The sequence below is a fragment of the Manis javanica genome, chromosome 2 (genome assembly GCF_040802235.1).
Source record: "Manis javanica isolate MJ-LG chromosome 2, MJ_LKY, whole genome shotgun sequence".
Taxonomy (NCBI): Eukaryota; Metazoa; Chordata; class Mammalia; order Pholidota; family Manidae; genus Manis; species Manis javanica.
This window is the reverse complement of record NC_133157.1, coordinates 66,976,405-66,995,079: the sequence shown is the minus strand read 5'-3', so window position 1 is coordinate 66,995,079 and position 18,675 is coordinate 66,976,405. Positions and strand designations below refer to the sequence as shown.

The 18,675-nt window shown below is 40.3% G+C and overlaps 1 protein-coding gene across 8 annotated transcripts in view; it reads right to left on the bottom strand.

Annotated features, from left to right (window-relative positions):
• The window catches only part of TJP2 (tight junction protein 2), a 108,294-nt gene that overhangs the window by 26,494 nt on the left and 63,125 nt on the right, over positions 1 to 18,675 (bottom strand). For 7 of the 8 annotated variants that reach the window (XM_073228626.1, XM_017659048.3, XM_017659043.3 and 4 more), the window contains 4 exons: positions 8,869 to 8,922; positions 6,624 to 6,748; positions 5,387 to 5,489; positions 4,359 to 4,986 (listed from right to left, as the gene is read on the bottom strand). In XM_073228626.1, coding sequence (XP_073084727.1) covers positions 4,359 to 4,986; positions 5,387 to 5,489; positions 6,624 to 6,748; positions 8,869 to 8,913 — 901 coding nt within the window. In that variant the 5' untranslated portion in view covers positions 8,914 to 8,922. The remainder of the gene's footprint in view (positions 1 to 4,358; positions 4,987 to 5,386; positions 5,490 to 6,623; positions 6,749 to 8,868; positions 8,923 to 18,675) is intronic. The other variant, XM_073228625.1, reaches the window with a different exon arrangement.

Below are 18,675 nucleotides of genomic sequence, written 5' to 3'. Positions count from 1 at the left end.
AGACAGAGAGAGGAGGTGGGAAAAGAAGAAGAGAGAGGGAAGCAGGGAGGGAGAAAGCAAAGAAGGAAAACAAATATGGCAAAATGGTAACAACTGGCACAATTAGATGAAAATTAACACTTTTCAAAATAAGACATTGGAGAGACAAAAAACAATTCAGCGCACCTTCACAGGCATGTTCTGCTGACAGCGCAGTTGCCCACAGGGAGGCACAACAAACAGAACATGTCATGCCTGGTCTTTATAATACTGTCAGAGCTCATCGGCAACAGTTTAGACTGTGTGGTGCTTGGCACTGAAAAATTTCAGTGTGAAAAGGGGTTAAGAAGCCAGGCAGAGCAATAAAATATTGAACTAAGGCAAGCAGGGCTCTGGGGATTTATGGATGTTGAATTGTTCTCAGAATAAAAAACAACTGTATTTACTAAATATGTCTATTTAATAACATTTTAAATACCATTCTGATTTTACTTATGAAATCTGTAAAAATATCTATTTTAAGGATGAATTTGGGTTATTTTAGGTAACTACCACAACCTAGCAGGTTTTGAAAGAGGCACACTCAGATTTTCTTATTGTTCTGGACTAAAAATATGTTAATTACGAAACAGTAATTTTCTACCATTTAGAGAAGTTATGAAATGGATTTAAAGATAAGTTTTAGGTAAATTACAGTAAGTTACCATCAGATCTTAAAACGATGATCAGAAGTATTGAGGTCCATCCCCCTCCTTTAGGAAGTAGACAGTCAAGAAAGCGGAAGCAGAAGAGCATCTTTTGTTGTGGACAACAATTTCTTACTGGATAAACAGCCTCACAACCTAGCCCTCAGACAAGCTTGAATGATGACTTCTTTCTCAAATATCAACAGTTCCTCTATCCTCTTAAAAACTACACTCTTATTGTAAAGTTGCAAATAGGTTATTGTTGTGTTTATGGGCATCTCTTACACGAAGCAAAAAAATTCAACTGATCAGCTTCTAAGGCACTCGCAAGGCTATCTAGTGCCCATGATATGCAATGTAAATGGCCATATGAATGGGTCATATTTTTCTTCATCAGTATGTCTTGCTTGTGGCCAGATTTCTTTAAAGCTTAATTCTTATGCTCCAGCCAGTGAATGTTAAGTTATTACGTAATCTTAGGAAAACATGGAAAAATATCTTTAAAAAAGTGAAACTTTTTCAGAGACGGGTAAGATTCCTCAAGGGAGGAACAACCTAAAACAGGCACAGTCGCAGGGGGGCCATCAGGTGAGAAATTGGGGATCAACAGAGGTGAGGCTTAGAACCTCATCCCCCCTGTTCTGAGAGAAATCTTCTGCATCCGTGGATGTTTTATTGCCCTTGTCTAGCTTGGATTAACACATAGTCTACAGGCATACACCTGATCATCTACATTTGCTCTCTTACAACACTAAACTATGTTTTCTACCTTTATCTTGCATCTACCTACCACTGCAGCATTTTATTAAAAATAGTAATAATAAAGAGAGAAATGTGGTATCCACATATAAATCAAGTATAAAAATCAAACAAAAATTCATATTTGAACTGATTGTTTATAGTTCATAATGCGTGATCAAAACCGAAAGTTTCTGTGATGACTGCCCTTGTACTGTTCACCATGTAACTTATTCACTATGTAAGAATTTGTTCTCCATGTAAGAACTTGTTCATTATGCTTCAGAAAATTGGAGACTGACGAGAATTAGGCTTGGGGTGGATTAATGATTGTTCATTGAGCATTGAGTCCCCTATACAGAATTTTATTGTTGTTAACAACCATTTGATCAATAAATATGAGAGATGCCCTCTCAAAAAAAAAAAAAAAAGTACAGACTTCCAATTGTAAAATAAATAAGTAACCGGGATGTAATGTATAGCATAAGGAATAGAGTCAAAATATTGTAACAACTTTGTATGGTGATAGCTGGTAGCTAGAATTATCATGTATATAAATGTTGAATCACTGTGTTGTACACCTGAAACTAATGTAATACTGTGTGTCAACTACCCCTCAATGAAAAATAATTATCTACAAAAAAAAAAAGTGAAACTTTTTAAATGACTCCAAGTTTGAAGAACAAAATGGCTCAGGAGGACAAATATACTGTCTCAACAAAGAGACATAAGCCCTTTTTCCCCTTGACAGTATTATAAATCCAGGCATGACTTGGGCAGTCTCTTAGGACAGACAATTTTCTTTTTTAATTGTGGGACACAACCCATTACTGAGTCTTGAAATCAATATAGTGAGCTGTGACCAGCATTTAAAAATGTAATGTAATGAAACCTCTTAGAGTGCATCACATGGAAGTACTATTTCATGAAACATTCATTCAAGTTTTTGATATGCAGGTGCATCCATGACTGTTCACAGGATGTAGTTTTCTGTAGGAGGAGGATGAGGGGGCAGGCGAGGGAGGAAGACAAGAAAGGGGAGGAGGGAGAGAGGAAAAGTGCAAAAAGCACTGCCTTAAGGAACTTGAGAACCTGGGATGCAAGCATCAGCTTCTCTGCAGGAGGTCTCATGCTAGGTCACCTTTCTCAAAACTTCTCTACAGTCTATCTGTTCACCTGGAGCAAAAGGCTTGTACTCTGCAACTCTTGGCAGTCAATGAATTAAAATCATTATCAATAAGTATAAAGATTCTATAGAATCCTTAAGCCTCTTAAGATGTACATTCCTCAGAATGCAATTTTTAACCTACACCCCTATTTTCTGGAACTGGACTCCAGGTGCTCCATTACTCACGACCTTGTGTTGTTCTTCAGGTATTTCAACAGGCACCCAGTTATGTACCTGTGGGTAAAATTGTAACATTTCCTGAGTATCTCGCCTGGCTTTAGTGCATTTGCATATCCTCAGGGGTGGAGAGAAGTTCATCTCCATCTCAATAGATAATTACCTGGGCAACAGAGGGCGTGTCTGAACCTGAGAGTTTAAAAGGAGGGGCTGGCTGGCTGGCTTGCTTACTTGCTTCTTCAGGAGCAGAAGAGAGAGATGGTCCTGGACTGCAGTTTGTAAGCAATAAACAGGTTTTAAACTTCATTTCTCCCTTTGACTAATTTTGGTTTTTAGAGGTATTTTGCCCCAGGATTTCCTCTCCCCAGACTTACAGTATCTCTTCAGGCTTCTCTAGAAGAACTAAAGAAACTAAGCCCTCCCATCTGAAATGCAAATTCCCAACCTAGAAGGCAGTCTTCTTAGCGTTCTCAGTATGCTCTTCATCCAACCTTTTTCCTCTTGGAAGGAGAACAATTAGAGAACAAAAGAGAAAAAAGGAATTTAAAAAGTCAGAGGCCAAGAATCAACCCCCAAAATACCTGGCTCTAAAGCCCTGTTCGTTTCCCTGCTTGTTCCCTATCATCTATTTCTAGGAAACAGGTTCCAGCGCCACCATTTACTTACTGGCTTCAAGATGTAGAGAAGTTGCTTCCCCTCTGAGTTTGAGAACTCTCACCTAAACTATGAGTGCCACTACTGGCTTCTCTAACTGCCACACAGGGCTTCAGGGAAGTCTGGATGTGATTAAGTGTATATAGCACTCTAGGCATGCACTGTGGGATGGGTATCTGGAGCCAGAGCCTGCCTTATCAGTGGGCATGCCAGGACCCTCCCTACACCTTGGTATTCTCACTTATAAAACAGCAATGAAGTCTCCACCTAGCACCCGGCATTCTGGCGAGGATTAAGTAAGAGTGATAGAATCCTGACCTGAGTACCGCCTTCTGAATAAGCCCACCCACCATCACAGAGAGACCTAGGTGTCATCTTACCTAGGCTACAAGCATTCTCCAGAGGACACCTCAACAAGCCACAAGCCCACCTTTCCCCTGACCCCTCCCCTCAAAGAGCCCGCCAAAGCCCTGGCCATAAAAGCCTATTGACCTGTTAGAGACCCCTTTTTCCTTTGTTCTGCTGGCCAGGACAGAGGGGTCCCTCTCAGGTTCAGCAATAAACCTGCCTGGACTGTTGAGTTCGCATCCCCTCTTTTCTTTAATCTATCCCCTCTTTCCCTTTCATAGGAGCCCATCCCAGAGCTTCTGATTCGGTGGGGTAGGACATGGACCTGCATCTCTAACAAGTGTCCAGGTGATACTTCTGAGAACCACTGGCCTAGGAGTTTTAAAGCCAAATTTCTGTAGCCTGACTCTGCCACTGACAACACAACTTTGTGCCACTGAGCTCTCCTTGCCTGTTTCCTTGTCCATAAAATGAAGATATGAGTAATTTCCACATGAGATGGTTTTGAGAATGAGTTGAACATTTAGGTCAGTATATGGCACACAGTAAGTGCCACGTGTGAGTTAGCTATTAATATCATAGTGCCTTTTCTCATCAAGCATGCCTACCTTCATTTGCTTTGCTTTTCATCAGAAGGACCCCAATGGGCCTATCCAAGTCTGGTTGGTCTGTTCGCCCCCTCAGCTCGGGGCTGGGGCTGCGGGACTGGAGGTGCTCACGGCTGCGGCTCCGGGACACCTCGTACTGGTTGGTGGGCTGGGCCCTGCGGCTATACTCCACCTCCGGGCTGTAGGCCCGGTCAATGCTCGGACCGCGGCTGCGCTCGCAGGCTCGCCCGTAGTCATCGTGGCCCAGGCCCCGCTCCAGGCTCCTGCCACGGCTGCGCTCACGGGCTCGCCCGTAGTTGTCATGGTCCAGGCCCCGCTCTAGGCTCCGGCCACGGCTGCGCTCGCGGGCTCGCCCATAGTCGTCATGGTCCAGGCCCCGCTCCAGGCTCCGGCCGCGGCCCGGGTCCCGCTCCCGACTCCAAGCCCGGTCATGGGGCCGCCCCCTCTCGGGGCTGTCCTCCCAGCTGTGGCTGTGGCCCCCATGGCCGCTGTGCCGGCTCCTCTCACTGTACCCGCTGCGGGCACTTCTGCCATCAAACTCATCCATCACGTTGAAAGCCCGGTCACCCTCATCTGGAGGGCTGCCCTGGGGTGGGGCCAGCTGGACCTTCCGGGGCCTCTTGACCACCTATCATCAAAACAAGCATATTGGGGAATGGAATCTTCTATGAAACTAATTTATTAAGCCATAACAAATCTTGTTTGGAGCTTTACAGAAAAGATGAAATTTCTTTTCTGAATTAATACTGTTTTGCCAGTGTTCTCAATCTAGTTAAAATGTTTCATCTGGCTCTTAGGGCAAACTCACTCCAGAGAATCATTGGGTCTTAAGAAGTCAGGAGAATGAAGAAAAGAAAGGGAGAGATCACTCACAACTTTACATCATCCATAACATCACGCTCCAAAACTACCCAGGATACAAGAGGCAGCGGCCCCTAGATTATGTAATTCTGTTAAGCACTTAAAAGTGAGAGGTAATTTTCTTCAGCAAATTGTTGAGACAAGCTGACAACAAACCCAGAACTTACAATGGCAGCAATCTTTCCACTTTTTCTCAGCTGCTGAACAGCAAATGAATGGAGCACATCCTCCATGGGGGTGCCGTTAACCATGACCACCCTGTCATTTTCCCTGCAAACAAAAAATAAAAAAGGAACATGAAAAATTCCCATATGTTCACTGTAAATTATTCAGAATAAACAGAAATGGCAAAATGACTCAAAACACTGATTTAGAGGGCTCAAGGTCTGATGGCTCCTGAGGCTTAATCAGTCAACAAGGTTCTGAGCTCTTCTAAGGAAGGAACCCAGGAGCCATTCAGCCCACTTTTGATGGTGTCCACTGGAAACCAGCTTGGGAGAAGGACCCAAACCACAGGGTCCTCCAGGAGACACTTGACAGTGGTGAGGTCCGGGTCCAAAAGGAACTTCTACATCAAGCCCCCCTTATCTGAGGTACATGGTGGGTTTCAGGAAATCTATAAATACCTCAAAGCAGGTTTACAACCACTTGTGCTTTTTGGAGGAGAAGAGGTCAAGAGTTTACCTCAGACTCTTAAAGAAATGGAGAGGTCATAAAACCCTAACTCTTATTTCATATCACCTCAAAGTTATTTTAAAATTTTACATTGCTCTCAGTATGAAACACCACCAACTCTGATAGGACCATAAAGACTTGAAATAACAAGAGAATCTAAACTTTTGAGCCTATTTGGCCAAGGCAGTCATATATTTAATTTTAGATTCTGCCCTGAGAAATTATCTAAGGGGAGACTTGGGTATGTAGATGGCACAGTCTCTCCACACCAGAAGGCTGGCAGTTAGAAAACCTGAGTTTTCATATAGTAAATTTTCCCACTTTCCACATCCCTCTTATGACTCATAGAAGTAGTAAGGCAGACTATCCTCATTAAATTCTTAATGAACATTAGTTAAAGTAAATATAAAGTGTTGGATTAGTATGGGGGCAGGGTTCAGTTGAAGCATGCCAATTTTATACTCCATGTTCAGAAATGATTCCTAAGCCCAGGCATAATAGCTCTAATAGTAACAACTATTTTCCTATGGAAACAACTGCCCTCTTACCTCCAAAGTTTGGATATTCTCAAAGGTTTGGGGATTGTTAAAGCACAGCGTATTGTGGTCTCAATTCCCTCCTAAAGACTTTTCAATGTGTACACATTAAAGTTTTTTAACTTAAAAACATATATAGCACCCAAGGCACCCTAAGACCAACCAGTGGGGCTGGAGGACTGGGAACACTCACTGAAGCAGCCCATCAGCGGGTCCACCCGGGAGCACGTCAGAAATGACAATTGATGTTTCTCCATTTTCAAAATGGGGGTTGTCCCTGCCTCCAGACACCGCAATTCCAAATCCTCTTTTGGAATCCTGTTGGAGTTAAGAGAAAACAAGATTTTATTAATCCTTCCGTAAGTGGCTTTCAGGATTTATTAATAAGCACTGGATAAAATAAAGGTCAAATCAATAACCAGAGACAGCTCTGGAACTGAGGACTTACAGAAACAAATGAGGAACAAAAGAAAGCACTGTCATGGCTGGCCAACGAGTTTATTAAGGGATATCTCTTATGTATAAGAAACAGCCTTGTAAGAGCTGGAAAGACCGATCACTCAGACTGGAGCTATCACTAGAAGCTGGCAGAGGATGGGAAGTAACAACTTCTGTCCAAGAGGGTTATCACAACCACCAGTCATAGCAGCTCTCCTATCCTGGCCTGAGCTGCAACAGCTTCTTCAGTCACAACGAAATCTGTGCTAAGACCAGATTTTTAAAGTATACTTTTAACTTCCAAGTTAGGTGGGCTGGTGGTTTCATTTTAATATAGGGTGAAAAAGAGGAAAAAGGGTTTTTAAAATACAATAAAATCTGAAGATAAACAGTTTTGAGAACTGATAGGAACAAAGCATTAAACTCTTTTCTACGTGCACACAAGATGGAAAATACAGATTAATGACATTTATGGTTGGTCTAGAAATAGAAAACAATGAACCCAGATAATACATAATCCTAATTCACATCAGTGTTTAAAAAAGCTAAAATTCCCAGGTTTTATCCAGATATTATGGTATATATGACTACAACCCTAAATCAGGGTTGAATTATGTAAAAATGTACCCAGAATAAAAGGAAATCTTTCCTCCCATGGTGAAGTTCCCGTGTGGGGCCCACTATGCCAACTGATAGTAAACAATCCAACACAAAGCAAGCTGGGCGGCTGTCCATTAAACACATGGCTTTGAACTGAACAGCCCTATTTTTACACAGAGGTAACTCCATCCCCTCTACCAGGCCTAAAATGTCTCTCACCTTTTCCAATTTGGGGTCCATGACTCAAGGGGTATGTGGCATGCTCTGCTGCAAGGGCACAGAAAAGAGCCAGAAAATGGCTAGAGTTGAAAGTAAGACTTAAAGAGGGAAACCACTAACTGAAGAAACAATGTTACACCAGAGGTTTTAGCACCTGAGCACTGATCTGTTTTCTGTCCAACCTGGATTAATGTAAAACATTTATTCAGGAACTAAATCTTCATTGAAGAGTTCAAAGTTCGTGGTACTGAGAGTCAAAGGAAAACTCCACTTGAGGAGCATAAGAATCCCTCTAGGAAGGGACGGAGACTGGAGGGATTCAGAGCAGGACCAAGACCACAGCCAGGGTGCAGGGAAAAAAGGAACCACAGCAGTGTTGCCAAGGCAGCTTGATGGAACGAGACTCCAGGGCCCTAAGCGCAGTTCTAGTCCAGCTCAGCTGTATACAAATCACTCACAGACTCCTGGTGGCTACATTGCAAGTGGGGCTACTGCCTATCATGCCTCCTCAAACTTTCCTGTCAGAATGAAAAAGAAAGGAGCTAACATTGATTAAGCAATGATTATATTCCGGACTCGACGTGCTAGAAGCTGTTTGTGTTACCTCATTTAATCAAGAGGGGGCACATCTATGAAATGACTTTAAAAACTAAGTAAAATACATTTTCTTGTACATATGACTTCTACTTTCAAATGGTGGGGAAAGGGGAAGGGTAGTTCTTTTTTTTTTTTTTAATCTGACTGACTCAATACTTTTCAATATAATCAGCTGTGGGACAAGGACTGTAACCCATGTCTCCTGACTGCTAAACCAATGTTTTAAAGTTTAGTTGGGACTTAAAATTCACTGAGGGAGCTACAAGTTGTAGAGCTATCTCAAAGTCCCTAAACAGTACAGGATATTTCCATTCTTCCTCATCTTTATTTCTTTTTTCATAACCCACTCTGTCTGGAGTTGGAGCAATACGCTAAATGACCTGTGTAATTTCTCCCATTATACAGACCTTATCCAAACAATATAATAGCATGCAAATCTTTGTTAATGTGAGTTATTGCCAGCTATTCTCTATAACACATTATCTGCCTGAAAGGGGGGGTGGTGGACAGTGTTTGGGCAAAAATAAATAAGATCCAAGTTCTGTAAACTTTAGAACACAATAGACAAAATGTGCAGCACCCACCTTCTGTAGGGTCACAGTGTACTGTTCCCATATCAGTTCTTCCATGCCTGGGGCCTGTTTTAAAACAAGCAACATCAACTTGATTAAACTCCAAACAGCTTCAATGTAGAACTAAAACTATAATTCACACGGTCTCAATATAAAATCCACCTCATACATTCTATATACCAAAAAGAGTGGATTGTGTTTTCAGGAACATTATACTACCTATTTTCATATCCTCCTTCAATAAAATGGCAGTCTTAACAGTACTGGAAAATTAGTGAAATACAGAGTGAGAGACATACCCTAAAAAGAATTAAAAAATTATGTTGAGCCTTTTTATCATCACCACTCGAAAACACTGTCATTAAAAAATTCCTTAAAGAGAAATCTAGAGTTTCAAACAGATATTTTTTCTTTTTAAAATCACTTCCCCATCCTGTCAAAGTGACCAAGCGAGGCACGTCTTACGCATTTTTATGTGTAAAGGAATCCTTACCCCTAGCACAGAGTGTGCCCAATTGGGTAACCTGTGGGTATCCTTGGCCTTTGGGTATCCATCAGTAATGTTGGGTGTGAAAGATGATAATGCCTGCATAAATAGAGCACTGGAGCTCAGCTTCTGACAATACTCCAAAATAGATATCTAGAAAAACCTGAAAACTGTGGATATCATTTAAAAAAATAATAATAATCCATTAAATGTAAGCTGCCTTTGAAGGAAAATCATTAAAGGGCAGAAAAGCCAAGGAAGCTCAAAGCCAGAGAGATAAGCCAGCACTAATGCAGGCATTTAAACAGGACGCTGGGAAGAGAGATCAACTGCAGGGGATAGGGTAGAGATCAGATCTGAGGGGATGTATTAGGGTAAAAACACTACCAGGCAGAATGGAAATGGTAAGTACACTCACTGTCTCATCCTTGGCTCTGCATAGAGGGAAATAATAAAATAGCTCCCTAGAGAATTCCTATCAAAAGGCCCATACTTGCCCAGGTTTGGAATTGAATTCCTATTGCAGATGGGCCAACAACAGAAAGACTCACACCCAAAGTGGTTCAGCATTGGTAGCACTGTGCAGGTTCAGAGAGGCAAATGCAAATGCCCTCCAAAGAACACACTAAATACAGGCATCAGAGATTCCCTCAGGTCAGCATCTGAGAAGCTCGAGTGCAAGATTTACAAGTCACCATCAGTGAGTAAAAAGAAACTAAAAAACTGCTAACTCAAAGACTATAAATACTGGCAATATGGGTCACAGGCCCAAAAGAGAATGTTTAATATCGTATGAGTATCATAAGAAATTAAAGGGGGAAACTGAAAGTACAATGAAAGAACATCCAAAATAACCAAGCAAATCTGAAAACAGCAAAAATTTTAGAAATGAAAAAATGTAATTGAAATAAGATATGCAATGCATCAGACCACATACCACAAGTTGAAGGCAATGATGAACTGGAAGACAGATGGGAAGAATTACCCAGAATGCAGCACAAAGTGTTAAAAAGAAAAACAGGTGGTTCATATGAAAAAGAAGTTCAGAGTGAGGAAGTCTTACAAGATGCCAGGTTAGAGTTCCTGAGGGAGACGATGAGAGAGTGAAGAAGAGATGTGATACTCGAAGGCATAAAGGCTCTTTCAGATTTGAAGATTTTTCAGGTTCAGGAAGCCCAATATCACAAGCAGGGTAAATTTTAAAAAAAAGAAAAAGAAAATGACAGAAAAACACTTTAAAATACACAGTGATCTTACTATAGAAAAAGACAGACTTGAGAGTCTGCAGACAGAAGAGATGACCTACAAAAGAACAATAAGAGTAACAGCCATCTTCTAAATAGCAGTAATGAAAGCCTGTAGTCAGTAGACTAATACCTTTAAAAACAATGGTCTGTTGAGTTAAACGGCAAAAATACATTTTTAAAAACAAAAAAAATTGGACAGATTATTACAATTGACCAGCACTAAAAGAGTTTTTAAAGTAAAAACTTAAGAAAGAAGGAAAATAATCCTGGAAGGAAGACCTAAAATGCAAGAGAACTGTGTAAACCTGAACACATACTGGCCTGAACACATATGGAACCATAATATAGCATAATCTGTGAAAGTTAAACAAGTCACACAGAGTTAAAGCACTGGGCAACATAAGCATGTAAATCCAGAAGACTTTAACATGATGAAATTATTCTAAATGTTTTATTCCCCGGCAGAGTGAAACTGGTGATTCATTTTTTACTTTACTGAGTTCAATGTACATGTTAAAGTTTCTGGGTTAACCACTATAGGAATAATTAGAATATATAACTTCCAAAATAGTAGAGGAAAAAGTCAATCTAAAAGAAGGTAAAGGAGATAAAAGGGGAAATTTAGAAAAGGCAGGACAAAAACACAAACTATGATTACGGTAATGAATATAGAAGAATACAGAAGAGTAATCACAATAGATATAGAAAGATTGTCAAAATGGATTAAAAACAAGAAGGCCCATCTATATGTTTTTTAATAGGAAATATCTAAAACACAAGAACTCAAAGTAAAAAAATTTATTCTTATAAATAAAAAAACCTTACTGTACTTATTACATAGAAATTAAAATAAGAAAAACTACTTATTTTACCTTAAAATTTTTAAAGAATCAAATTTGCCATCCTGCACTGATACTGATATATGAGAGAAAAAAATTGAAAAATGCCCAGATAATGCGTTTCTTTTTTCCCCAGTAAACAAACCCTTAGGCTTGGGAGTGGGAGGAGCTTAGCACAAAAGGCAATTCTATCAATTGATACATTAGAGCAGATCATCATTCCCTTTGGCAGAGGGGGTTAGGAAAAGGCAATTTTGTTTGTACAGAAAGCAAACGAGCCTATTCTTGTGTACCTATCACTGATTACTCAAACTGAGAGGAATCCTAATCCTTTCACTCCCCCACCCCTCCCTCTATGGACTCACTCTGAAGACATTTCCATGGCTAATACCATCTGGTTCCAACAGACCAGTGTTCTCAGAGAGATTAAAAATTAGAATCCAAATTATCTCCAGGGTTGCAAAGCAGCCAGCTAGGATCTGATACCAGCAGGTCTGAGGCTGGGTGCTGTGGTAGGTCCTAGGGGAGCACCAGCATCCCAAATGGGATGACATTTAGATTAAATGAAGACCATCCATGCAATGAAATACATAAACCTTCACAAAGATTATTATCCAAATTATGTTAATCTCCCCAAGTATTCAAGCTTGTCCAACATGACCACTGCTTTTCAATCAAAAAAAAAAAATGAAAAGTGGATTTTCAGGTAAAATTTTTTATCTCAAGCAACCACTTTTCTCCACCTTTTTTTAAAATTGAAGTATTGTTGATATACAAGCTTATGTTGGTTTCAAATGTACAACACAGTGGTTCAATAGTTATTCACATTATCAAATACTCACCCCCTCTAGTGCAGTTATTATGTATCAACGTAGAAAGATGTTACAGAATCGTAGACTGTATTCTCCATGCTGTACTACCATCCCTGTGACTAACCTATATTGTGACTGCAAATTATTGTACCCTTTTATCCCCATCATTCTCCCCCTCACCCTCAACCCCTCCATCTTGGTAACTACTAGTCACTTCTCAGTGTCCAAGAGTCCACTGCTGTTTTGTTCCTTTTGTTTTGCTTTGTTTTTATATTCCACAAATAAGTGAAATCATATGGTATTTGTCTTTCTCCGCCTGGCTTATTTCACTGAGCATAATACCCTCTAGATCCATCCATGCTGTTGCAAATGGGAGGATTTCTTTTTTGTATGGCTGAATAATATTTCCACTGTGTATATGTACCACCTCTTCTTTATCCATTCATCTACTGATGGACACTTAAGTTGCTTCCGTATCTTGGCTATTGCAGACGGTGCAGCAATAAACATAGGGGTGCATATGTCTTTTCAAATCAGGGATTTTTCTCACGCACTCACTTCTGTCCCACATCTCAACAGAGTTTGGCACATAGGTAGTCAAAAAGGTTTTCTCTTCAATAAACCAAGATATAGATACACTATCCATTCATCACTCAATTAGTATGATTAAGGCAGTAAGTTTTCTTAAAGGAAATACTGATTACATTCAGTGGCCCTCTGCCTCTTCAGGAGCACACACAGGTGTGCTAGGCTGGAGACTCAGGCATGCCTATGTCTGGTGCTCCAGGTCTTTAGGTTTTTAGGTGTTCCATAGCCATTCCTCTTAGGAATTCTGTTGTCCATAACTAAAACAGCCTTTTCCAACAGATACCAATATAATCCAGATTTTCTAAGATTTTAATTAAGTATTCCATTAAAAAAAGTTTTCTTAAAGGGAAATCACAGAAACCCAGTTGATCAGAACTGACCATTTCCATTTCCACAGAGCACCTCCTAACTCCCTGGCACTTTCAGGTTTCAATGGGCCTTAGTGAAACCAATCTACTACCAACTAGAAATGAATTTACTGGCAGCACGCCTGCTTGCCATGTCTATCTACTCAGCATTTTACTGTAAAGCTGGCAAATTTCAACAAACGGAATCAATCTGGAAGCTGGGGTAAAATAAATAGTTGCCAACTCTTCTTTCTATATAGTAATATTCCTGCACATTAAGAAGAAAACATCACATATCATCCTCCCCAAAATATTTATTTAAAAATCATCAGGAAAGAACCAACCAATACCATGACAATCTCCCATAGGACTGGGCGATGCTGCGGTGGGAGAGCAGCACAGAGTCCAGAAGGAAGGTGATATTTAAGTTCCAGGAACCAACACAGTACAACACACAGGCACTAGAAATAGCTAACTTCTGTCAGTTTTCTCAAAGTTTCTTCATCATGATGACTGTGTTTTCAATGACAGAAAAAGAGTTAGTTTTATATTTTCAGGTCTGTCCCCTGTTGGCAAAAGGGGTGGAAATATAAACTGATAAACTGATATAAGTATTCCAGGGAGCAAATTACTTATGTGTAGCAAAATGTAAAATTTGCATACCCTGTGATCAACCAGTTCCACTTCTAGGAATTTATTCTCCCAAAATATCTGCACAAAGATATACATTTAAGTTTGTTTACAGCTGCTTATAGTTTTTAAAATGATAAAACAATGTCCAATAGTAAGATATTGCTTACATATGATTACATATATAGAGATCTCAAATGTCTATTGGGGAAAAAAAATTAAGCTACAAAACATCATTTCCATTATTATATACATATTTATATAAGCATAGTGGGAAAAGATAGAAAGAATAAATGCCAAAAAATGTTAAATTTCCCCAGGAGTTGTGGTATGGCAGAGATTTGTTTCCTTTATATGAGCACATTACTTTTATTTTATTTTTTTTATTTTTTATTTTTTAATTAGTTTTATTTTGGTATCATTAATCTACAATTACATGAAGGATATTATGTTTACTAAGCTCCCCCCTTCACCAAGTCCCCCCCACATACACGTTCACAGTCACTGTCCATCAACATAGTATGATGCTATAAAATCACTACTTGTCTTCTCTGTGTTGCACAGCCCTCCCCGTGCCCTCACCCCACACTATACATGTTAATCGTAATGCCCCCTTTCTTTTTTCCCCACCCTTATCCCTCCCTTCCCACCCATCCTCCCCAGTCCCTTTCCCTTTGGTAATGTTAGTCCATTCTTGGGTTCTGATGAGCACATACTTTTAGAATACATTTTTATTTAAAAAATAAAAACAGCAAATTCTCTTTTAAAATTTTTGGTAAAATGTTGTATCTTAGCCAAATAAGTGAGCTGCTACAAAATTTTATTTTTAAAGGGTTGTCCAAGTAGAATGCACCTGGCTTTTGATATTCACTGTTCTTCCATGAGCTTATACCACGTTGTGCTGCCCACAGCAGTGATTTAAATTGATTTAAATTCGATTTGTCAAAAGAGGATTAATCCTAGTCCTACAACTACCACTGCTAACAGGACTGACTCAAATTTTTAATCAATCAGACCTTGCTAGGTGCCTGAAGACCTCACCAACTTGTATGAAACTGATCAGATTTTAAGCGGCTTCTTCTTACCTAGGGTTAATGGTTGTGATATAAGCTACTGATTACTTAAACACAGTATTAAAAGAATATGTGCTCTGTTAAACTGAGTGATTAATTTAGAATCTTAATTTTAAAAGGTGAGGAAACTGGGGTAAAAATAAATTTTAATGGCAATTTTAAGAGCTACTAAAGTATACCACAAGTGTGTATTTAGCCCACAGAGCTTTGACTTTTTTGTGACGGTCTCAAAGAAAACCACTCATTCATTCACTCACTCACTTGTTTATTCACTCATTTAAAGATATTTATTGAGCACCCACTCTGTGGCAAGCATGTGATTTACAGCCCTTGAGATAACACTGATGAATAAGATGGTCTAGGCCCACACAGTGTTTAGCAATCATGGGTGTGGCCAAACAGCAAATCACTGTCTTCCCTACCTCATCTATACATTATCTTTTCAGAAACACAGAGCACCCCAAGGAATCACACCTTCTTCAGAACATCAGCTCTGGGTGCACACCTGCTGCCAGCATACAGTGGCTTAGCTGAGGGCTTGAGGGCATGCCTTTCAAACTGAGACACAGGCTTGAGCCCCACCCAACCTGTGCTGGGCTACACACAGATCTGAGAATTGCTACCAATATTCAGACTCTCTGTATGAATGCCTCAGGCAGCTACTTAGCATTTGGGCAGCTTTACATACAGAGCCATAGGAAGAGCACGCATGTATCAGTCTTAGAGACACATATTCTGCGAGGCAGTGACTCTTGGGCAGAGGCTTGGGAAAAACGGGTGAATATGTAACAAGGATACACAGAGAGTATTCACAGCAGCAATGTTCTATTACTATTACCCAAATTACTATTAAGAGCAGAATGGACAAATAAATTGTGATATATTATTAAAACGCAATGTTACATTGCAATGAAAACAAATGAACTAGAACCACACACTCCACAATACAAATGCAACTCAAATATTATGCTAGGTAGAAAATATCCCATAAGAATTCATACAGCCTGCTATCATTTTTACATAGTTCAAAAAGAAAACAAGTTTTCGAAGCAAGGTGACTATATGCTTAAGAATGGCTAAGATGGCAAGATTTATGTTATGCACATTTTATCACAATAAAAAAAGGCAAATAAAACCAATCTTTTGTTTAGGAGTGGTTTGTTTAGGAGTGGCATGTGTGGTAAAACAGTAAGAAAAAGCAAGGGTATGAAAACACAAAATTCAGGATGATGTGACCTGGGGATGAGACAGAGGAGTGAAAAAGGGCCTGCATCCATCTTGCTGAGGATCCTTGGGTATGCATGAGGGGCTACTGGGTGTCTGTTTTACAATTATGATTCAGATACGTAATTCCTTTCTGCGTACCAAACATTTCATAAGTTAAAAAATAGGAAGGATGGGAGAGAATACCAAGGGATACCTAGGTTCCTGGCCAAGGACCTTAGACTAAATATTTTTAATGCAGGACACATTTTGCAAAGTGAAAGAGCAGAAGCAAGTGTGATCATTTCAACTGGGGGGAGGGCAAGCTGGAAGATGGTAGTGGTCAGATGAGAGGTGCAGGACGGTAAAGAAAGGCAGGGGCTGGAGAAAAGCAACCTTAGCCTGGGGCACAGCAAGGTGCACAAGACTCCCACTGTCCTTTTCATCCCATGCACCAGGAGGATCTGGGTGTATGCCATTCTCTCTACTTTTTACTCATCACTTTCACTTGGCATGTAAGTAGTGTTAATAACAACCCTCCTGATAGTATAACGAGTCATTCCTAGGCAACATGGAAAGCTAAAAGGGAGCCAATTTTTCTACCATAAATATAAAACTTAGTGTTAACAGTAATATGAAGAATGAAGAGTAAGAGACAAAGACAAATAGTTATTTAATCTGTTTTTTAAAAAATATCCCCCAGTTATTTCTTTCCTTCGAAAAACCTTGGCCAAACAGGTAAAATCCTGTATTTTATACAACAAGTAGGGAAACGTGTAAAAAACCATCCAGAAGGCAGATACCAGAAGTCTTCACTGCCTTAACTCCCCCAACAGGCAACTGTAAGCTCTTTGTCCATAAACTGCTGCTTCCCAGTGATGGAGGCCAGAGCTAAAGCTAGGGGTTCATCAAAATCTGCCTGGAAGGGTCATGCTTGGTGAAAATCCAAAGCCATAGAAGTGAACACTCACACAGGTTACAGTACTAGAAATGTTCAAATTCTTAAGAAAAACAGGAAGAACCTCTTTCCTATAATTTAGAAACCTAGATGTAAGAGTAAGATTTCTGCATTATAAGGAAGCAAGTTCCGAAAACAAGAAAGTCCCAAACACAAAAAAGTATCTTATATATGAGGCAGTACATTAAGTCACCCTCAGGAAACAACACAGTGCCTGCAGATTCCCAACACATGCAAAACAGCAGCCTTTGAGTCGTAAATCCGTAAAAAAGCTGTCAGGTTCATGTAAGTCTGCTAAAAATAGGACAAGTACTTAAAAAACCCACCATTGACTACAATCTGTGCCTTGCAATGTGGTACTGGAAGCTGCCAGAAGCACAGTTACATTTGAGGAGAAAGGAATCACTGTGAGAAGGCTTTTGCTCCCCCACTTCCCACAAAGAAAGGCTGGGAAAGAAAAGGGGAAGAGCTTGCAGAGATGGACTCACACGGCCTTTCAATCTCCCCAACTTTTTAAGAGCCCGGCTCCACATCTTCCGTAGGACACCAGCAGTCTTCATGGCTTCTGGAGTCAATCAGCCAGGCCACTGCCTACATCCCAGGCTGCTCACCCCCTGCCACCACTCCACGTGGTTATGGAAGGCGGATACAATAGTGGCCCACATTCCCAGCAGGTCGCTGTCATCTCGCACAGTGACACATCCGTCCAGCAGGGATGCCAAATGCTTTGAAAAGCACCACTTGTGAGCATAAAAGGAAAGCAGTATGAATTCACGCCACTTTAATGGCTTTCCTTTCCTCCCCCTCCTCTCCCATATGAGAGAACTACAGAATTAGAGTAAATATTCCTTTTAGACATATAAAATGACTCACTATAAAGTAGAAGTTATTAAGTCAACGGCATCCAGGAGCAGGGCTCTGGAAATGAACATTTAAAGAAGTATTTATTTATATGGACCCTCCCATACACACATACACACAGAAAGCATAAGCCGGCTAGAAATGACTTGGTAATTTTTCAGATGATGGAATTGCTAATGTTACAGAGAAATTAAAAGGCACAAAGATAAGACATTTCACATCCTTGGAGATAACTACGTTTGTACGTGAGAGGAAGATAAGACTCAGGCAGTTGGTGCAGTTCAGGGCCAACTGGGAGACAGCGTGCTCACTCAGCAGTTTTTTCTTCTTTCTAACCTTTCTGTAAATTTAGCAGATAAAACAGGAACAAAGAACCCTGTTCTCTGTTTCTTTCTTGGTCTTTACCACATAGGGGACAGAGTCAGAAAGGCCCATTTTAGGTTTCTAACCATCTAGGAAAGACTTTATGGATGAATCACTATATTGTATACTTGAAATCAATATAATATGTATAGCAACCATACCTCAATTAAAAACAGGAAACAAAACTTTGTGGGATGCTTAGGGTTTAAGACCTGGGTTTGGGGAGCTGGTGATCATTCCTGGTACCACAGCATATGTTACACCTATGGACCAGAACAAACCGAGCAGCTTGCAAGTGAAGAGTGCGCCATCTGATGTGTCTGGGTTTGAGGCATGTGATCAGTCCAGGCCATGAGATAAAATCTATATGGGAAACAGGGTGATGCAGAGGCAAGAATGGGAGTGAGTTTT